This window comes from Hypanus sabinus, chromosome 11 (assembly GCF_030144855.1).
Source record: "Hypanus sabinus isolate sHypSab1 chromosome 11, sHypSab1.hap1, whole genome shotgun sequence".
Classification (NCBI taxonomy): Eukaryota; Metazoa; Chordata; class Chondrichthyes; order Myliobatiformes; family Dasyatidae; genus Hypanus; species Hypanus sabinus.
The window spans coordinates 50,349,002-50,372,724 of NC_082716.1; the positions used below are offsets into that span (position 1 = coordinate 50,349,002).

The following is a 23,723-nucleotide window of genomic DNA, read 5'->3' on the forward strand; positions in this document are numbered from 1 at the left end:
CCAACAATAAAACATCTTGTGTTTCCTCTCCTACTAATCATCACAACATCTGATGGCATACAATTGAATTTAACAAAGCACTGAGGTCCTCATTTCAATCACTCTGCTCCACTGGGTAGGCCACTGTATCTGCACACCTGACATCAGCCTGCTAAAACAGACTCTATTCTGAGCCCTTGATAGGGAGAGATTATCAGGTACAGAGAAGTTAAGATTTAACAAGATTCAAAGCCTCATTGAGAATACACACATCTGCTCTGATACTTGGAAATCCCTGGTCTTTCTTGCTCAGAGTGGTGAAGCAGCATTTGGAATGAAGCAGTATCAATATAGCAATCAACATATTGGAAAAGTAGTTGAGAGAGGTGACGAGTTGAACTACAACAATATACAATATGATCCATATGAAAAGACTGATGTGGGGAGGACTAATAAAGTCCATCTTGCTTACTTAGTGAAAGTGAATAAAGTCAAAAGTGAAATTGCTTAATCTAATTTCAGCCAAAGGATGACAGAAGTGGACAGGGACTGGTTGGGCCTTCATCAAAAGAAGAATTTTTTTTAAAAAGGCCAACTCCAACTGTCCTAATGCTTAAATAGAACTGGATGTGACTGGTGAGAGAAAAAGTTTAAAGTGTATAAACAAGAAATTATTAAATACACAGAAAATGTTGGATGATTTATAGAAGAAGATTTGAACATACTTATATGACAATTACATGAAGCATGATCTCATCACATTCATATTACATTGGACACTTAAGAGTTTGTTATGAGGCTGCAAGTTGGAAAATTAATGTCTCAAAGAAAGTTGCTAATAGGCCTATTATTTCCTGATCTGCTTTCGTTTCATGGAGACAGCTATGTTAGGAGTATATTTGCAGAAAATTGGTCTTCTGGTATGCTTCACATGCCATTCTCAATATATGAAGACATATACATAAGGTCATTAATTCCTTTTGGAAATGCTAGTGAACTAATGCTTAGCATGTTCATATGAATTTTCCTTGGACATTTGCATGAATGCTATACAAACATGCTGTGACTAAGCCTGTATACCATTTTAGATCAAAACAACATTTTATTCCAACTTCAAAACATTTGGATATGAAATTCAAATTGTTGTGATTATAGTTTGCACAAAACATTGGTCTTGCCAGTCCAACTCACGTCTTAAAAAATGGTTCAAAATATAACTACAGTCGGCTCCCCTTATCCGTGGGGGATTGGTTCTGAGACCCCCCCGCGGATACCAAAAACGCAGATGCTCACGTCCCTTATTTAACCTGTCTCAGTATGGTGGACATTAAGACCCAGTGGCGCACTCTGAATCCACAGTGTTTCTGTTCACGAAAATAATCACGATTACGATTGAAAATAAGGTGGAAATAATAAAGCGATCAGAAAGAGGTGAAACGCCATTGGTCATTGGAAAAGCGTTAGGCTACAGTCGGCCAATAATTGGAATAATTTTAATTGAGCATGTGAAAGGCCCTGCCCCGATGAAAGCTACAATTATTACTAAGCAACGCAGTGGTTTAATTATTGAAATATGTATGTTTTTTTAAGTGTTTTATATGCATAGAAAGGTAAAATATGTACTATATACTAAGAAAAACGTTTGACTAACTGACGCTAAATAATACCGGATGTACCTGTTCTGACCTAAAATCCGACTTAAAGACAGACTCAGGAATGGAACTCATTCATAACTCGGGGACTGCCTGTACTTTTAAGTCATTTCTGATTACTTGTAATACCTAATACAGTGTAAATGCTATGTAAATAGTTGTTATACTGTACTATTTAGGGAATAATGACAAGAAAAAAAATAGTCTGTACATGCTCAAACAACAGGTGCTGGAGAGAGAACTTCCAGGTTTTCCTGATCTGCAGTTGGTTGAATCCGCGCATGCGGAACCCGCGGATAAGGAGGACCAACTGTACATAAAGAAAATACAACTTTAATGCAAACTTATACTGTATGCTGTATTTTGCAATGAAGTACACTTATACTGTATGCTGTATTTTGCAATGAAGTACACTTATACTGTATGCTGTATTTTGCAATGAAGTACACTTTCCTGCACAGTAGAAAAACTTTCATTCAGAGGAGGAGCATTCAATAACCTTTTTAACCAGGCTCTAAGAGTGAGACAGACCTGGCCTTGGCTTTGGACTCCAGCTCTGGCAATGCAGCATGACTTTTAACAACGTGTTCTATCTAAGACAAAAATGCACATAATAGAAAGTTGTTAGTTTTCAGAATACATGAGATCTGTAAAGTTCAAATAATTATATGCACTATTGGCTGATGAATGGAGAATTCTTTTCTGTGCTTTTTGGAAGTGTCTTGAAGTTTGTTATAAACAATTTTTCATGTACAGCACAAAACTAGTTTTCTGGTTGAATTTTTGAAATTTAGGATCTTTGAACACCTTTGAATAAGTAACCATATTAAGTTTCAAGATGAAAACAGCATATTTACAATATACAATAATGATGATTGTGTGAAGTGGATTGACTGTTACTATGTGTGAAATTTGAGGGATTTTTCAATGTATATGAGCCAATCTTCAAATTCTTTTTGTTTCAACAATGATTCATATTGTTCCATCAATCATACCTAACATAATTTAGTTCAGCAAAATCATTGCTCCATTGGTTGAACTCTTATGTCTGCCATTAGAAAAAGCATTGTGTTTCAAGACATTGTCTATGGATTGAGCAAGCAATTTACATTGATATTCTCATGTCATACTTGTAATCTTATCTTTTTGATTCAGGTTGTTGAAGGACAGAAAATCTTCTCACATATTGCCAATATAACTTTAAAATCCAATATAAAAACATTTATTTGTCTCCACATTGTTAATCCTGCTATTAAACCATATGTTTATGAGTTCAAGTCTCACTCCAAACCTTAAGCAATAATTAGTGCTGAAATAGAGGATGCTAGATCTTCAGAGTTTTATATTTTTCTGTTCACCTTTTAAGGTAGAAATCAAAGATCCATTGTCTCTATTTTAAAATCCTAGGGATGGGAAAACAGCATCTTGACCAACAATTCAACCTTAATCAATGGCTAACATGCTTGTTTAAATAACAATATTTTCCATTTACACTACATGATTAATTTAGAACAATGTCCCAAGAGATTTCGCAGGGCTATTAAACAACAACTGACGCATTTTTATTTAGGCTTTACTAACTATCTTAAGAGAGAGGTAGAGAAAAGGAGAAGAGCTCAGGGCTACACATTTAAAAGCATGACCTCCTGCGGTATGAAGTTTAAAACAGCAGCATTTATAAGTACTTCAGTAAATGAAATGAAATTAAATTAATTTTCCTTTCACCATTTTATACTAACCATAGCAACTTATTTACACATTGTGTCAGGAAATGTAGAGGAAGCTTAACCCAAAAACAGAGCAGCGGAGACAATTTAGCAGTGAGCAATGACTTTAATGATAAACTACAAAGTAACAAGCCATGAGGGCTACAAGACAAGAGAAAACAGTTAGCAAAAACACAAGGCAACAAGGTACCTGAAGATTAGGAGCAACTGGTTAAGAGTGGCTGGTTCGATGTATGTATATGTACTGTAACAACAGCTAGGTTTAAATAGGCTGCAGGTGATGTTGGAAACAAGTGGCAGGTGATTCCTGTTAGCTGGGTGGAGACTGGGAAGTGCCTGTCTGTGCAGGCCTGACAGGACAGCGCACCGCTCCCTCCCTCCTAAGACCAGCATCCAATGGCCCAGAGTTATCCAGATGGGTCCAGTGGAACTCCTTAAGGAGTAATGGATTCAAGATTAAACTGGATGGCACCCAAGAACTCTCCTCCAGGCCATACCCTTCCCAGTCAATGAGGTATGCACAACTCATCCTCGATGATGTGAATCCATCAATCACTGAACCGTGTATACTGGACCAGCTTCCACCATCCAAAATTCCAGAGGTACAGTTATAGGTTTGGGTGGGTTGAGTGGTCCAAAAACAATGGGCTTGAGGCATGGAAGGTAGTTGTGATCCTTAGGGACAGTGACAACTAGAAATGGTAAATGACCAGATTGCTATGATGGGTAATCTTGAAGGGATCAATGAATTGGGTGAGAGCTTGTAAGAGTGGGCACACAAGTGTGGTTCTTGGGTCTACAGTCAGACACAGTCAGTCAATAAAGTACTCATTATTTTATTATTATCATCATCATCATCATGATAATAATAAAATAATGAGTATTTTATTGATCCTGAGTGGAAAATTATTTTGTTACAGCAGCAAAATTTAAAAACACACTGAGCAGTGTGCAGACCTAACTAACAGTGAAGTATAGAATAATAATATACACAATAATAATTCACCAATGTGCAATAACGTGTAATAATAATGTACAGAACAATATCAAGTCAAGTCAAGTCAACTTTAATTGTCATTTCAACTATAACTGCCGGTACAGTGCATAGTAAAAATGAGACAACATTTTTCAGGACCATGGTTTACGTGACACAATACAAAATCTAGATTGAACTATGTAATAAAAAGAACACAGAGAAAGCTATACTAGACTACAGACCTACACTGGACTGCATAAAGTGCACAAAAACAGTGCAAACGTTACAATAAATAATAAACAGATATAAACAATATAAAGCAGACTATAGTATTATGATCTGTGTTCTGTTGTCACACAGACATGAATTCTTGTATATGATTATCGCATCTGGTAGGATGATTGTCTGTGACGATCCTTGGTACAGCGGAGCTCAATGAGTCTGTTTGAAAGGGTACTCTGCTGCTTATTCAGTAGGTCATGGAGAGGATGTGCCTGATTGTCCATAAAAGTTAACAGTTTGTTTAGTGACTGCCTCTCCATCACTAACTCAAAAGAGTCCAGATTGTAGCCAAGGATGAATCCAGACTTTTTGATGAGTTTATTTAGTCTTTTTGCTTCACCAGCACCGATGTTGTTCGCCGAACATAAAGCTGCACTCACTACAACAGACCGGTAAAAGATCTCCAACATCCTGCACACATTGAAGGATCTGAGTTTCCTTAGAAAATAGAGTCTGCTTCTTGTAAACAGCCTTGGTGTTGGTTTTCCAATCAAGTCTGCTGTCGAGGTGAATACCCAAGTATTTATACTCCTCCACCACCACAACTTCTTCTCCTAGAATGTAGAGAGCATTCGTCATAGTCCTCTCCCTCCTAAAATCAATCACCATCTCCCTGGTTTTGGCAACATTCAGGAGCAGGTGATTCCTTCTACACCACTCCACAGACTTGTCCTCACTCCTGCCCATCTCTGATACACCCAAACACTGCAGAGTCATCAGAGAACTTTTGCAAGTAACAAGTCTCAGATTTGTACTGAAAGTCTGAGGTAAACAGTGTGAACAGAAACAGCGCTGGGACAGTCCCTTGTGATGCTCCAGTACCACTCACCATCATCTCAGACTGAGAGCTACCCAGCTGTGCAAACTGAGGTCTATCTGTCAGATAGTCAGTAATTCCAGAGATAATGGATTTGTCTATGCCCATCCTTTGCAGATGGTGGTTAGCTTGGCAGCAAGAGGTGTGGCTGACAGCTAGGTTGATCCTCTGTGGCCTCTTCCAAGCATTCCGTCATTGACAAGCCAGGGTCCTGGCGGATGGGACCTCCACCACTGGCTCCTCCATTAGTAGCTATAAAGCCCTTCAAAGAGTGACATATCCTTGGCAAAGCATGTGTGTAAACTGTGGGAAACCTTGGCCCAGCGCAGATACTTCTTACATGTGGAAGGGGTAGAGGTGATGAAGCATCACAGAAACATCTCCACATGCTGACTAGCTCTTTCTAATTGACCTTTGGTCTGCGATTGCCAGAGAACAAGATGTGTTCGTGGTCAGAGGACAATATCGGTGAGATGCGGAGGAGGGAGCAGAAGCCTTGCTAGAAGTGAGAGTCAAACTGTGGACACTGGTATGACACAATGTCCTGAGGAAAGCTGTGGAGGCGAACTACAAGTTGGAGAACCAAGTCCATTATCTCAGCATCTGAAGGAGGCTTGGGAAGGGCAATGAAGTGGCCTTGAAGAACCAGTCCACAGCATGATCAGCATGGCGCCATCAGCAGATGGCAAGCCCATGTTGAGGTCCATGGCAATGTGGGACTGGGGCAACAGTGGACAGGGAAAGGCAGTGGGAGCCCAGAGAGCTACGTGGATCGAGGAACTAGACTGGGCACATTGAGGGCACGCAGTGATGAACCGACATATACCTGCGATCATGGTGGACTACGAGAACCAGTGTCACAGAAAATCCAGAATTTATCATGGTATGGATGGCTGGGGAGTGGGTGGGTGGTAGGGGATTGAAGAGTGGACCCACTGGAATGCCCCAGAATACATGGCTGCTGGATGTATATGTGGCTGTCAGGTGTGTGCTGGCCAGATCAGTCTTGTATTGTGGGGTCAGGCAGATCTGGTTTTCAAGGTCCCAGAAGATTGGGGTGAGGATGGAATGATGGTCTGACCTCTATTTTCTCTGGGTCAACTGTTGTGACAGGGAGTCTGCCTTAGCGCTCTTGGAGCTGGGTCAGTAGGAGATGGTGAAGTTGAATTGATCGAAGAAGACGGCCCCACAAGTTGAACTTGTGCAAGAAGAAGGCACAAGGATGTGTCTTGCAGTCTGGTCTTCACTAGGAGAGGATGGCCCTGGTGCCCACAAAAAAATGCATCCTCCTCTACCATGAAAGGTCTGGAGGGCTTGGATGGTGGAGAACAGGAGTGGTGGTGAAGCATCTCTTAAGCTCCTTGAACGTGTCTGCAGCAGCAGACCAGGTTACCTGTGAAGTAGATGACTTGGTGAGGAATATGAGAGGAGCAGCTATTTGGTTGTAGATTCTGATGAAACTGTGGTGGAAGAAGCACCATAGCTATTTGAGTGAGCGTGGTTGGAGCTATTTAGCGATGGGTGCACTTTCTCTGGGTCTATAGTTAGGCATTGAGGTGAAAGGATGTAACCCAGGAAGGAAATGACAAGGGTATGGACTGGCATTTCTCTAATTTGCAGTACAGTTGCTTTTCAAGGAAAAGATGAAGGACTGAATGGACATGACAGACGTGGTCTTAGGGATCCTTGGAGAAAATGAGGAAGTTGTCGAGGTAGAGAAACACAATCCAGTGTAGCATGTCACATAGGGTCTCATTAATGAAGGCTTGTAAATTGCTTGGACTGTTGGAAAGCTCAAAGGCATCACCAAGTAACCAAGTATTCAGAGTGGCAAATGGGTGTTATGAACACGATCTTCCATTCATCCCACTGCCAGATAGTATGCACTCTGTAGCTCCAGTTTGATGAAGATCTGAGCCCTACAGAGTGATTTGTGCTATCCATAAAAGGGAGAGGGTAACTTTGTTGAGTCCAGGTTAGTCAATGCAGGCACGGAGACACCATCTTTCATTCTGACAAATAAAAACCCTGTACTGGCTTGAAACTAGATAGTGAAATGAAGTGCTTCGGCAGTGTAGTCAATCATGGCTTGGGTCTCAGGAGCGGTGAGGGTGAACCGGCAGCCTTGCAGAGTGGTGGTGCCCAAGAGGAGGTCGATTGCACAGCCATGTGCACTGTGAGACAGCAAGGTGCTGCCCTCCATTATACTGAAAACAATGGTTAAGTCGTGGCATTCCTATGGGAGTTCAGTGGGGTCCATTTTTACCTCCCTCTCCTTGGATTTACAGGGTGAAGTCAACTGAAGTTGCAGGCAGGTGGATCCCCAACCCAGGAGTCGGCTGGATGACAAGGCGAAGCGAGGGTCATGAATGGAAAACCAAGAATAATCCAAGATGAGAGGAGTGTTGGGTGAGTTGATCAGGAGGAATTGAGGTGACTTGCAGTGTTCTCCGATGCTCGCATGCGTAGTCTGCACGTACATTCTGACCATTCAAGACTCCAAAGGATGTCTGTCAATGACTGTGATGCAGAAGGGGTGAGAGATAGGCTCGGTAGGGAGTCTAAACTGCACACACAGAGTCCAGTCTAGAAAGTTGCCTGCTGTACTGGAATCCACTAAAGCCTCCTGTGTGTGTAGAGCTGTTGGGGTGCGGAGGAGGACAGAAAGTGTGAGTTGGGCTAAGGTGCTGGAACAAGGGACCAGGGAAAGCTAAATAAAAAGGCCCCTTGTCTTTACCTGGTGGGTGCCATTTCCTGGACACAGTGATCATTTGTTATGTGGGTGATTGGCAGCCACAATAAAAGCACATATTGTTTCTCCACTGACACTCACATTTTTGGGGGCTAAGGAAGCTCTCCATAACTGCATGGCTTCTGAAAGCATTGATGATGAAGTTACCGCAGCTTGAAGTGTTTTGGGGAATGGAACCGAGGTTCTGGCTGACGATCTGGAGGGGCACTCAATTTGGAGGGCCAGAGTGATGAGGGCAGACAGCTCATCTTCCAAATACTCCAAGAGGACATGATGGTATTGGGCCATCAGCACTTCCAGATTCCAGCTGCACTCTGCTCGAGGGTCCTGAATTCTATGGTGTAATTCAGCAACGAGCATGAGCCTTGACGCAGGTTAAGTATCTTATCCATTGCTCCTCTTCCATTTCCCAGATGGTCAAAAACCTGATGAATGTCAGCAGTGAATAGCTCATATTTATTGCAAATGGTGACTTATTGTTCCAGTTAGTGGTGGCCTAGGTCAGAGCTCACCCAGTGAACAGAGAGATGACAAAGGCAATCTTATCTCGGTCTGTAAAACACAGAGATGGTTGGAACTCAAAGTGTAAGACACACTGGGACAAGAAATTATGGTAGTGGGTTCGGGACTTGTTGAACCATTTGGACCCCAGAACCTGGGGCTCAGTGGGAGGAGATTGACTGTTGCAGGATTGCTGTATCAAGATGCAGAGTTGAAAGAGAGTAGTGAACAGACGAACAGATCCTGCTGCTTCTATATTTTATGCTCACATGAACAGACAACTTTCTTTAGGCAAGTATACCCTGCTGTGTTAATTGAAAGTTCATTCCCTGGCAGGAAATGTACAGGAGGCTTGACCCAAAGCAGAGCAGTGGAAATGACCTAGCAGTTAGCAAAAATTTTTAATAAAAATTTGCCTGAGGGGCTTCAAAAGAGGGAACACATACTGAACACAACAAGGCAACAAGATTAGAAGCAACTGGCTGAGGCTGGCTGGTTCGATGTGTGAACAGGGACTGTGGATGAGAGTTGGGTTTAAATAGGCTGCAGGTGATGAGTGGAGAATGAGTGACAGGTAATTCCAGTTAGCTTGGTGAAGATCAGGAGGTGCCTGGCTGTGCAAGCCTGACACCCTGCTCCGTGTGGCAAACAATTCCATACAATTCATTCAAAATATGGCCTCAGTATCTAGATTTTCATGGCTACTTGATGATATTAAATGACCACAGAATATTAGTAATGTTGAGGCACAGTATTATTTATTAAAGACTATTTGGCACCACTGAAGGTTGATTAATTAATTTCCAGGCATAACTAACACTTATGAATCTATAGAGGTGGTTAAATATTGCAATACAATTAACATGTTACACAAGAGAAAAATAGAAAACACGTGATGTAGAAAGACAGTTTAGTTAAATTATAGGAATTATAGGAAAGATGTCAACAAAATAGAGAGAGTACAGAGGAGATTTACTAGAATGTTTCCTGGGCTTCAGCACCTAAGTTACAGAGAAAGGTTGAACAAGTTAGGTCTTTATTCTTTGGAGTGTAGAAGGTTGAGGGGGGACTTGATAGAGGTATTTAAAATTATGAGGGAGATAGATAGAGTTGACGTTGATAGGCTTTTTCCATTGAGAGTAGGGGAGATTCAAACAAGAGGACATGAGTTGAGTTAAAGAGCAAAAGTTTAGGGGTAACACAAGGAGGAACTTCCATATTCAGAGAGTGGTAGCTGTGTGGAACGAGCTTCCAGTAGAAGTGGTAGAGGTAGGTTCGATATTGGCATTTAAAAAATAATTGGATAGGTATATGGACAGGAAAGGAATGGAGGTTATGGGCTGAGAGAGTAAGTGTTCGGCTCGGATTAGAAGGGCCGAGATGACCTGCTTCTGTGCTGTAATTGTTATATGGTAAAGAGATTTTTGTTTAAAAAAATTAAAGGTACATAGACAGATGAGAGCAGCAATGTTGTTAATCTGTAGAAATGATTGTTAATCCAGAAGGTTGAAATAATAAAATTTCTACCATTTACTATTAATCCAAAATAGTTTTGTCATATGTAGTAAAAAATATATGGCCATGATTGACCTTCAGAGTGTATAGATATTTCAGCAAGTAACCAAAATACGCAAAAAATCTCTCTCAAGATTTCACCACAGTTTCAGCAATTTTCTTACCAGTTTTCCTGTTGCACTTTGTCCACCTTCGTTTAGCCATAGATCAGGAACCATAGCAGAGTAATAAGGACCCCAAACACCAGGTACAAATATGGGACTTTTACTAATCTGAGGATAGAGATGAAAATGTTAATATTAAATTAAATTATATCATTAATAGAGTGTCAGTTGCTGAGCCCACACTATGCTTTCTACTTTAGTCCTGAAAGTTGTTGCTTGTAGGTGTAAACATATAATTAAGGATGCTTATTGAAATAGAAAAATGCATACCATTTAACATTTTAAATCTAACCTGTACTTCAAAAAAATCACCTCTACAGAAATGCCCAAATTAAAAATGTTGATAATTTAGCCAAATATTCAGGGTAGGAAAACAAAATTACCTAGTATCTCTTTTGCTTCCTCGAACCTCTTCAATTGTTATGCAAAAGGAATCATGATTGCATCTTAAAACCTGTGTTAATCACAAACTTATATCCTGTATTCCATGCAATATCCCATCAGCACAGTTTGATGAATGATAGTATTTTTATTTCTAAATCTTTAAGTGTGGGCTTGAGATACACAACATAAAGAAAGCTGACACCAAAGTACTTTATTGAATGGTGCATTAAATTATTAGAAGCAGCAGCCCTTTTTTTCAGTTTGAGTAAACAAACACAACCGGCTCAGAAACTAATCTGGTTCATACAAACCCACTTCACTATGGCACTCCTGATGCCACAATGGCAGCGGACTTTCCAAAAGGTGGCTGCAGCACCGTCCCTTTACAACATTAGGTTTGGTTTGTAATGTTAAATTTACTGATTAGTTCTAATGATGTGCACACAAATAAAATCAAATTTAACTTATTCATAGCAAGAGATTTTTGAAAAAAGTTACATTTTTATTCATTTTGTGGTGGATCAAGGGAATTTGGCTGCCTTCTAAACTAGGCAATTTGTGCTCTGTAATGGATCCACTCATTTGCGGCTGCTCATGAACGCTGAAAATCAAATTAGATTTCGTATTCCACAAGTTGTCACTACTGGATATCCATATAAAAGTCTCAATATAACTCAGTGTTTTTTGATATGCAATTAAATGAAAATTTATCTGACTTTTCAAGTGGCTCAACAAAATGTTAAAGATTTATATCAATGATCAAAGAAGTGATAGAATATCTTCATGCCTTTGTTTAAAAAAGAACTCGGTGGCTAAATCCCAGTCTCCAATAATAGGATTTTAAAAACAGATTAACTGGTGATATAATTCATTGTTACTTTCAGGACATTGTTCATCCATACTGCTGCTTTTTGCCAAAGTAACATGATAAGTCGTTTATTATTTTAAACCACCTTGATAAATACCAGATAAATGATACCATTACACTTCAGTCGATGTTTATTTCAGATTGAGTTAACACAGACCTCACTTTAGAAGTTAAGCATGTAAGAACTAGGAACAGAAGTAGGCCATAGCAGGCCGTTCAACACTGCATCTCCAGTCATTAAGTCTATGGTTACTCTTCTCTCGACACCATTTTATATCACTCACCTATATCCCTGGATTCTCTTCATCTCCAGCCATCTATCAATCTGTTTTTAATGAACATGATTTCTGGGCCCCTAGGGTAGATTCCAAAGATTCTCCATCCTCTTTGAGACAAAATTTCCACTTGTTTTTGTCTTTAATTGCCTATCCCATGATGTCCCCTGTACTTGAACTCATCAGCTAAGTGAAAAATCTTCCCTGCATTTAAGGTTTTTTAATTTGGGAATGTTGAGCCTGGCAGAAAGCAGATCTAACCAGAGTTCGATCTCTTATATGCTACTTGAATAACAACCTCTCTACTAGGGATGCTTGAATGAAATGTTAGTTAATTTCAAAGACAGGTATCAAAAATATTGTCAATATTAAGTGCCAGTTTCACCTAATGTTTAGTTAGAGTTGCCATCTTGGTAAAGGAATCAAAGTTTTTTTTAGGCTCAGCATAGACAATATATAAGGAATGAAATGAAATGTGTCCACAGTCAAATGTTAAGGATCTTGCATGGCCTTGTCATGAACCATTATTGTCAATAGGACAGTATTGTGCAGTAGGGACAAGTTAGTGGAGGGTATTTGTCTTCCTATACGCTTCCTGAACTACTTCTAGCAATTATGTCAAAGTACTGGTGAAATAACAACAAAGCTATCTTCACAAACTCTTCTTCATTCACTGAGGCATGTGAACCAATGTCAGGGTCCTCTCCAAGCGCTGAGGTCACTTCTACACCCAGTCAGCTGCACTGGACAAGATTCATTACTTTTATGCCCAATTTCAAGAAATGAACATTTTATACCAAGACATAACTTGACAGAGAAAAAGACTCAAGGGTGTGCTCAAGGTTTTCTTGAAGAAGAGCAACATGTATTTATGATCATCACCATTCAAATTGGAAGACAAGCAGTTGAGAAACTCGTGGCCATACAGTGGGAGCACTCACTATTGCATGTTCCATCTGTGAAAGGATCTGCAGCTCCCACATTAGCCTCATTAACTGCATCAGAACCAACTGAAATTCAGAAAGTCATCCTTGATCCAAAGGGACTCCTTCATTAGATGAAGTACAAACAGCACACATTATATTGCTGAATGAATTTTGCACCCAATCAGCACTTGAGTGCTAAACCTGCAGCTGTATATTTTAGCATCCGTTGGAATTCAAATTATGGTAATCCACAATGAGGTCTCAAATCCCCCTTTAATCCATATCTTCAAACATTGCTGTTCTATTTTCAAGCAGCATAATCCAAACATTTAAAATCTGTAATAAAAGCTGGGTAATATTCAGTAGTAGAAGAATAAAAATTGTGCAATATGCATTAAACCATTTCTCAAATGCAGCTCATTTGAGGAGTTCAACTTTCAGTACTAGGTTTAAATAATGAAGTCAACAATTTGTAATTGGTGACTTTCATTGATATTTAAACTGCCCAATGAAGATATTGCAAGATCAGGGAACCCTTCATTTTTAAGGGATGAAAACTCAATGTTCTGAGATCATGGTAAAGCACTTCCACACCATGCGAAGCTATGACAGCAACCAATATAACAACAGACGAAACTATTCTCTCCTTCACTGTGAAAGAAGGATAGAACAGTATGTGCATCAGATTCAATCGCCTAGAGGGAATTTTCAACCCAGAGAGCTTTGGCTGTTGAGTCATCAAATATATTGAAGGTTGAAATAGAAAGACATTTGGACAATGGGATAATCAAATATGGAAGCTAGACAGCCAAGTGGAGATACCTCTGAAGATCAAATTCTTCTATGGTCTCACTGTATGGCACATACGAGAAATACACAAGGTCCAGTCTTGTTATAAATTCTTATGTACCCAGTTGCTATATTTGAATAATCATGCAACTGTCCACAATGATAAGAAATGTTAGTATCACTCATCATTTGTGTGTACTTAAGTAAAAACAGAATTGGCAAAAAATAGTAATTAACTGGTTGCTTTGTTATTTTTGTTTTTGGACATTCTTTTGTAAAGGTGCTGTTACATGCTGATGTATATTTTGGAGAACACTGGCAATCCTCCAATACTTCTCCCAAATTGACACCCGTTGCGTGCAGCAGCGAACAAACAACTTGACCTCATTTGACTTGCAGACAAACAGTTTCTAACATGAGCTACTTAGGTTAATTGAGGCTAATTGATATATAATTATGCTATGCTAACTAAAATGGACATGACATTGCCTTAAGAATTGCCAGCATAAAATATGGATATTTAATGCCCAATGTTTGGGTGTTAGAATATCCATCTTAGTTAACTTACAAAACTTGCAGCTGTCATGTGCCAATGATTAGCTTCCAGCACTTCTAACTGCCTCGGTATGGTAGAGCTTGCAAACATTAGCTATCATGTGTGACAGAGTATTTTGATTAGTAAGTAATATACAGTGAGTTTAGTGAGGTGAATGAGCAGTGCATCAACTTAGTGAAGCTATTGTTTGGATAAAGCGTTTGAAGATGTGTCCTCTGACTTTGACCAATTGTGCCAGGTCATTGAATCTGATGTAGCTTTGTGACAACATCATGAGGTTAGGCAGAGAAATAAATATGAGCAGGGTATTAGCGGAGGAATATGACAAAATGACACCAAATGTAAAGCAATGGAGAGGAAACAGAAAGGAACTTGTGAATTTACCTCGAAGGCAATGGGCAGCTCAGACACCTGACAGCAAACCAGCTAATATCAGCACTTTATAAATTAATGCTGAAGCAGGTCTCGGTGTTCCAGTCAAGGTCTACATTGCTATGGTAAACACAGAACTATTTCTGTTCAAGTGACATCAGAAACTGCACCTCACTGTGCATAACTGGCACCTTCTGTGCATCACAACATTGTATGCTACACAGTGGAATTAATAGACTTGATATCTTTAAAACAATTTCCTTGTTTTGCACTGCTCAACTATCTTACCAGCTACATTTAATTTACCTTTACATTCTTAGTCACCAGGCTCAAAATTAAGGCAGTAATGTACTCAGATTTGCTGGAGCACAGCCGCATTCTCAACCATTCATCTCTAATTAATTTTCTGCCATAAATGACTGAGTGAAAATTAATAACAGCCATCAAAAACCAATAGCTTATCTCTTTAAACAAACAGGTTTTAAGGGTGTAAATGGTTAACAGAATTCTGAAGTGGCAACTTGAACATCTGATGATAATTTAAGCAAAGTTTTTTTAGAATGTTACCAAATTGCATGCAGGAAGATGAGTCTATGGACTATTGCACAAAATCCACCTCTGCACTATAGTTTGTTCTCCCAAAAGGTGCTGGCAAACACCAGCAGTTCTGACCAGAACACTCGGCATTCAGCAGCATTAATGTCAGAGAGCTTGGGATTTTGGCAGATGCATGTCCAAACTGGTTGGTGGGTCTGTTATCAGAGGAGTTAAACCACGTGGAAGGAGGTGCACAAAAAGAACACTTTCAAAATCTCTGGCACTCTACTACATGACAGGCATTTATGATACAAATTATATGAAAGATGTTTTATTATTTCCTACCACCTTCCTATCCTGGGTAGATATCATATCAAAGCTCTGTTAACTAAAATAATATTGCTATTGTCCTGCACACTGTTGAAGGAAGGGGGCTGTAAAATACAACATTCAGATTTCAAAAGACCTCTTGGGGCAGTGATGCACTTTAGTTTGTTATTTATGTGTGATTCATACCTTCATAAGTTATTATGTGTTTTGTGTACTACTGTGCTTTACTCCCTGGTTCAGAGAAACATGGCCTCATTTCTATATACATTATATGGTTATAGTATATGTTATATACATGCATATAGTTAAACGACAACAAACTTGACGACTGATTCAGCCAATAACGTAGTCACAATGGATAAAAGCGGAAGGGCACATCACTTAACTGGCATTCTCTAACTTCTGAAGTGGTATACTTGAAGCTTTTTGAAGATTGCAGCTTTACTCTAACCCACACATATGCACAATACTGTCTTCAAGAGTATTATCAGTTTCAAAGTTACAAAGGCCAATTGTTTCCAATCTGAGCGATTATACAATATGGCTTCAGGTTTTGTTACACCTATTTGTTACACATAATTCACTTCAGACTTGACAACTTGACGACACAACAACTTGACGACACAACAAACTTGACGACTGATTCAGCCAATAACGTAGTCACAATGGATAAAAGCGGAAGGGCACATCACTTAACTGGCATTCTCTAACTTCTGAAGTGGTATACTTGAAGCTTTTTGAAGATTGCAGCTTTACTCTAACCCACACATATGTACAATACTGTCTTCAAGAGTATTATCAGTTTCAAAGTTACAAAGGCCAATTGTTTCCAATCTGAGCGATTATACAATATGGCTTCAGGTTTTGTTACACCTATTTGTTACACATAATTCACTTCAGAGTAATGCATTCAAACACCTTTAATTACTTCTTCACCTGTCACCTGTAACTTTTCATCTATTTTTAAATACTGTAGATACATAATTCAGCCACATCACATCTGCTACGTGCAGTACTACCAGTGACAAGACAAATCACAGGTGCACATTTGTGGCCTCCAACGCATTGACTGCTGTAGTGGTAAAGGCATCGGTTGAAATAGGCAGAATAGGCAGATCCAGTAGTACTATTTGACACTGGAACTGCAAATTGGAGCTCAGCATTACAGCTAAAGCCTCCAACAACTGAACATATCTTCAGCAGTAGTAAGAAAATCTCATTAGTGTTAGATAGAATGTATTTCTAACAATCCGGAGGTTAGTTTTAATTAGATTTTAAATGGTGGTTGGGTGCGATTGTACAAGAGGCAGTCTTTCTTTCAAGACTTCCACACGATTGCATTAATAGGCCTTTTTCTTGGGTTGTTGCATGACTGGTAGAAAGAGCAGAGTCTGCTTCAACAGGATAAACTGTGGGGGCTACCTAATTTAGCCTATTACATCCCCATCAACAATTTAGGAACTGAGAAATAAAACTTCAAAATGTATAAGGAATGGTAAGTGCCTAAATCTTTATTGAGACATTATGTGTTTTAGATTGGAAGGTAAAGCGATTTTCAATCAACCTTTATTTTCATGCTCAATATCACTCCTTTTCTGGCCTTGGATGTTGCTTTCAACAAATGGTAGGTTGTGCTTTTGACAGGACTTCAGAATTGAAAATTTCATAATGATCATGAACCTCTGCAAAATGGCACTATTGGAGAAACACGAGCAATGGAGAAAGTTTTAATTTGGCAGTGGTGAAAATAAACTAAAATATCTTTTTCATGGTGAAAATATCTGATCAGCCAATCGCATGACAGCAACTCAATCATAAAAGCATGTAGACATGGTCAAGAAATTCAAGTGTTATTCAGACCAAACATCTGGATGGGGAGGAGATGTGATCTAAATGAGTTTGACTGTAAAGTGATTATTGGTACTAGATGGGGTGGTATGAACACCTCAGAAACTGATGATCTCCTGGGATTTTCATGCACAGTAGTCTCTAGAGTTCACAAAGAATGGTGCAAAAACAAAAAAAAAATCAGTGAGTGGCAGATCTATGGGTGAAAATGCTTTGTTAATGAGATAAGTCAGAGGAGAACGTCAGTTTCAAGCTAACAAGAAGGCAACAGTAACCCAGATTAAGTACAGGAGGTACCTAATAAAGTGGCCACCGGGTATTTTTGCTTAGCTTTCCAATTTACCCCACTCTTGATATTCATTACTGTTGAGTAAATTGAAATAAAATTTCTAAGATTTTGAACTACGGAATGACAGAGTCCACATTTCTATGGTACTTTTAAGTTTTGACACGTTTTAATATACTTTGATTATAGCAGGTGAATAAGTTATTTTCTTCAGAAGTAGGTTGAGAATAAATGGATTTCTCAGAGTATTCGACTGTCATTTCTGGATGTATAATTTTAGTGGCTTACCTACCTTCAAAGTTCAGGAATATACTTGACTGAGACTTGTCATTACCCGGTCCCTGCCACCACACCAACCAAATGGTTGACAGTGATGTCTCTACATGTCAGCTATTTTATTCCATCTTGCAGCAGCACCGTAATTTTAACCGTGCTTTTCACAGCTAAATACCCCCAGGAGTTCTTTTAAGGACTTAGTTACTAACTAATGTAAACATTCAACTGGATTTCTGAATGTTTACATGGTAAAAAAAAATAAAAATTCTATTCTAAAGGCATACATCTAACTTTGCAAATATTAAAAACAATTACTAGCTATGAATGGACAGAGAATAACTGTAATTTCTATTTGCCTCATTTCTCACTTGAAATATGGTATTTGTAGTTTTCAGCTGTCCAGTAGATACAAGATACAGGTCACTCACACAATCAACTAGAAAGTAAAGAGCACTAAGAAATAATGAATTTATCTAAATCATTTTCAGCACTTGAATTTACTGAATTTTAAAATCCATAGCAGAACTAGGATTTGCCGAATGGTCTCATCATTAAAGTCTTCAATTGTTGCCCTATCATTTTTCAAACTCCTGCTACTTTAATCAATACACAGTTTTATTTGCTTGACTAGGATAATACAAGCCCATCAGTTCATGTACAGAGCAGCTCTGTTTTGCAGATCATTTTACAAAGGTGTGATTGTTAGTGATACATTAAGGCTGGCTACGCCTGAAGCTGATCAAAAGCAGTCTGAACACCAGCTTGATCAGACATGCCTCTGATTGCAGTAAATTAATTCCAAGCATTTATCACCACTGCCTTGGGGCACTTTGAAACAAAACATGACCTTGAATTGTTGGGTTTTGCAAACCTGTGTGGCAGGAACATTAAAAATCACACCTAAAGTATGCATTACAACTAAGAACCTTTTGCATTTGGCAATTAGTAGAATTAAGTGAGAATAAATATTAAGCCATAACTTCAGATAAGTGCAGATCAATATTCAAATAACAAAATGCAAGCGTTGTTTTCAGTAGAAAGGTTCTACCCTGGGCTTTGCTGTCATGCCATGTGACTCATTACTCAACTACGCAGAATAGCGTTAAGTTACTTTGCTTGTTCGTACATACAAAGTAAGTCAGACACAGGATGTAAGGGCTTGTCCATTTTAATTTAAGAATATTTTTAACAACAAGATGATTTTTAATTACTGCACTGAAATTAACTATTACAAGTATGGTGTTCCATTTTTTCATTGAATAGTCATACAAAATAAATAAATCCAAAGGTGACATTGGCCATTGTGTTAATTCCAGCTGAAGAAGAACTACCTAACCCTATCCCACTGTCCACCACCTGGTAGACCTGGAAATGAAGGCTCTTGGAACATGTCAGAATAGTTATTAAATATTTATTATTTGCTACTTACCACCTTTTCAGGCAGTGAGTCCCTCACGTCCCATTTTTGAAATTATTTCTCTCTCCTTCCTTTTAAATCTATTCTACCTTGTTTTTGACTCTGTGCTAAAGGAAATGGATTCTTCCTATTTTGTATGTCTGTGCCTTTCATAATTTTATACATCTTAATTAATGGTTTCTACAACTCTGTCTGTCCCAATGAAAACAAACAAGCACTTCCAGTCTTCCTTAAATCTAAAATCTTGCCATTTTGGCAACATTTTTGTAAATCCGTATAAAATTGATGTTCAGGCATTTCAGTGCAATCACATCTTATTGCTCCTGAAAGAATATTAAACATTAAGGTGGATAACCCCTCAGTGCCTGATGGGGTATACTCTTGGTTACTGAGAGAGGCAAGGAATGAGATAGCTGGGTCCTTGACAAATATGTTTACTTCCTCTCTAGCCACAAGTGTGGTATCAGAGCACTGTTGAGTAGCAAATCTTGTTCCATTATTCAAGAAAGTAAACAGGGATAATCCTGGAAACTATAGACTGGTGAGTCTCATGTCAGTGAGAGAAGTACTGGAGAGGATTCCTAGGAATAGGATTTATGAGCAATTGGAAATCCATGACCTAACTGGCAACAGTCAGTATCGCTTTGTGTGAAGCAAATCATACCTTACTAACTTGATTGAGTTTTTCCAAGATGATGAAGATAATGAAGTTATCTACATGGATTGTAAGGCATTGGCAAGGCCCTACATGGGAGGCTGATCCAGTAATCCACAGTGAAAAGGCCATTTAAAATTTTTACTGGTTTACCTATAGAAGAAAGAGGATAGTGGTTGATGGGGCTTATTCCGGCTGGAGGGTGTGACTTGTGGTGTTCCACAATGATCCATACTGGGACCTCTGGATGAAAACACAGATGGTGGTATAGTAAGTTTGCACATGATACAATAATTGGTGGTATTGTGGATAGCATAGAAGACTGGCAAAAGACACAGTGCAATACAAATCTATTTCAGATATAGGTAGAGAAATGGCAGATGGAGTTTAAAATGGGAAGTATTGCATTTGGGAGATCAAATGTAATGAGACAGAACACTGTAATGGCAAAACTTTTTAAAGGTGTTGTTCAGGAGAGAGATCTTAAGCTCCAAGTTCCCTGAAAATGGCAACACTGGTTGATAGAGTGGTAAAGAAGGCATATAGCATGGTTACCATGAGTTAAAAAGTTGGGAAGTTATGTTACAGCTTTATAAACTCTAGTAAAGCCACATGTGGAGTATTGCATTCATTTCTGACTGCCCATTATATGAACGATATGAAAGCTTTGAAGAGAGTTCAGAAGAAGTTTACCTGGATTAGAGGGCATGTGCTGTAAGGAGACAATGGACAAACTTAGGTAGTTTTCTCTGGAGCAGCAAAGGATGATGGGAGTTGTGACAGGGGTTATGAGAGGCACAGATAGAGTAGACAGCCAGTAGATTTGTCCCAGTGTTCAAATGTCTAACACCAGAGGCTGTGCATTTGGGGTGGGCAGGGATAAGGAGGTATGCGGAGCAAGTGCTTTACGCAAGATGGTGAATGGCTGGAATGCACTGCCTGGGGTGGTGATGGAGGCTAATACTATAGGGGCGTTCAGAGGTTCTTAGGTATGCACATCAATGTGTAGGAATGAAAGATATGGACATTGTGTAGGCAGAAGGGATTAGTTTACTTGGGCACTTGATTACTAATTTATTTAGCTTGACGCAACATTGTGCACTGAAAAGCCTGTTGCTATGCTGTATTGGTCTATGTACCATTTTTCATGCAATATGTTGATTAGAACCTTCTCGAGCTTTGGTTTAGATGGTGTTGTATGAAATCCTAGCATAAACATAATCATCACTAGTTATTTTTAACTATCAGATTGAAACTGGTATCCCCCTATAATCGTAATAGAGCTTTGCAAACATCTGAATTGAGGAATCTGTCACTGAGAAATTTAGTGGCCTCTTAAGGTCCAAACCACATTTGAAACTGAATCAATGATGAAAACCCTTTCCCCTCAAGCTCCCTGTTGCAAAGAAACTAAGGTCAATCCAAGACTTCGATTAGGGGAAGGCAGGACAGGGAAGATAAGGAGCAAGGGAGTGTCGGGGATCAGAAGGGATGAGGGAAGAGAGTGATTGGTGGCAACCGGTAAGAATAGGAGTTTGCTGTGGGACAGAAGCTAGAAAGCATGACAGGTTGGAGTACAGAGTTGGCTATTGTGGAATGTGACTGGTAAATGGGCTTTTCCATTTGGCAGTTGGGGAGGTGGATGTGGTCAGTTCAGGTGAAAAGTTCACAGGATGGGCTGGAGGGATATTTGAGCAAGGCTCGCAAAATTGTGGATTGAGAAGCTGTTGAAGAAAGGGATCAGAGAGAGCAAGAGAAGTAATTTACTTAAAGGATGCATGTCAATGTTCTTTGCAATAGTGTTCAGGTGCATGAAAGTCTAGAAAGGAAACTGGATTTTGCAATCCAGCTGCAATTCAACTATATACTCTGTATTTCAAAAAATAAATAGTAAAAGAATAGTAATAGTAAAAGGAAGCAAAAGAACATGGTACTACATGATTCAAATCTTCAAAACTATGTCTTAAAAGCTTTCCCTATTTTTTCTTCTCTTAGTACATTCTTTCTCTTTTTTTATATTCCCCTTTCTACCTGATTTTGTATTAATTCACTTTTATATCTTTAACTTCCTGGTTCTGAAAATGCACTGTTTATTTTCAGAATACTTCACTCTGATTTGTTAAAAAGGTACTCAGTTGTTGTCTCTGATACAAAATGTGTTTAAGAGGGCAGGTCTAAAGATTCAGAGGCTCAAGATAATATAGACAGGATAAGTAAATGGACAAAAGATATGGTGGAAGGTATACATAATAAGAATAAACGTTAAGTCATTACCTTGATAGCAAAATAGAAAAGCAGAGATTTTTTTTTAAATTGTGAGAGACTTAAAAGGTGTTGGTGTTCAGAGAGACATGGAATTCCTTGTACACAAATCTTGCAATAACATTTAGGTACTACAAGAGTTCGGAGGTCAAATGAAGTGCTTAGAGCAAATGGACCTGGGTGCAAGAACAAAAATATCTTGCTAAAATTACATAAGACCCTTTTTAGACCTCAGCTGGATTAGGTATAATCTCCCTATATGGGTAGACCACATAGAGCACAGCCTCAGTGATACACCATCCACTATTCAGGAGGCCAACTGTTTCCAATCTGAATCATGGTCATGTTTGATACATTCCTTTTTCACTCACTGAGGTCCCAGTCCTCACAATGTCTTTCCACTCATCAGGGCCCTAACTTCCAGGCACCCTTCCACTCACTGGGACCTTGGTTCCTACTCTTCCCTTTCACTCACTGGGACCTTGGTTCCTACACTCCCCTTTCACTCACTGGGACCTTGGTTCCTACACTCCCCTTTCACTCACTGGGACCTTGGTTCCTACACTCCCCTTTCACTCACTGGGACCTCGGTTGCTACTCTCCCCTTTCACTCACTGGGACCTTGGTTGCTACTCTCCCCTTTCACTCACTGGGACCTTGGTTCCTACTCTCCCCTTTCACTCACTGGGACCTTGGTTCCTACTCTCCCCTTTCACTCACTGGGACCTTGGTTCCTACACTCCCCTTTCACTCACTGGGACCTTGGTTCCTACACTCCCCTTTCACTCACTGGGACCTTGGTTCCTACACTCCCCTTTCACTCACTGGGACCTTGGTTCCTACTCTCCCCTTTCACTCACTGGGACCTTGGTTCCTACTCTCCCCTTTCACTCACTGGGACCTTGGTTCCTACACTCCCCTTTCACTCACTGGGACCTTGGTTCCTACACTCCCCTTTCACTCACTGGGACCTTGGTTCCTACACTCCCCTTTCACTCACTGGGACCTTGGTTCCTACTCTCCCCTTTCACTCACTGGGACCTTGGTTCCTACACTCCCCTTTCACTCACTGGGACCTCGGTTGCTACTCTTCCCTTTCACTCACTGGGACCTTGGTTCCTACTCTCCCCTTTCACTCACTGGGACCTTGGTTCCTACACTCCCCTTTCACTCACTGGGACCTCGGTTGCTACTCTTCCCTTTCACTCACTGGGACCTTGGTTCCTACTCTCCCCTTTCACTCACTGGGACCTTGGTTCCTACACTCCCCTTTCACTCACTGGGACCTTGGTTCCTACACTCCCCTTTCACTCACTGGGACCTTGGTTCCTACACTCCCCTTTCACTCACTGGGACCTCGGTTGCTACTCTCCCCTTTCACTCACTGGGACCTTGGTTGCTACTCTCCCCTTTCACTCACTGGGACCTTGGTTCCTACTCTCCCCTTTCACTCACTGGGACCTTGGTTCCTACACTCCCCTTTCACTCACTGGGACCTTGGTTCCTACACTCCCCTTTCACTCACTGGGACCTTGGTTCCTACACTCCCCTTTCACTCACTGGGACCTTGGTTCCTA

At 39.8% G+C, this 23,723-nt stretch overlaps 1 protein-coding gene across 4 annotated transcripts in view; it reads right to left on the reverse strand.

The window, feature by feature from the left end:
* The window catches only part of fggy (FGGY carbohydrate kinase domain containing), a 302,066-nt gene that overhangs the window by 118,992 nt on the left and 159,351 nt on the right, over window positions 1-23,723 (reverse strand). For all 4 annotated transcript variants that reach the window (XM_059984315.1, XM_059984316.1, XM_059984313.1 and 1 more), the window contains 2 exons: window positions 10,366-10,473; window positions 2,163-2,224 (listed from right to left, as the gene is read on the reverse strand). In XM_059984315.1, the coding sequence (XP_059840298.1) occupies window positions 2,163-2,224; window positions 10,366-10,473 (170 nt within the window). The remainder of the gene's footprint in view (window positions 1-2,162; window positions 2,225-10,365; window positions 10,474-23,723) is intronic.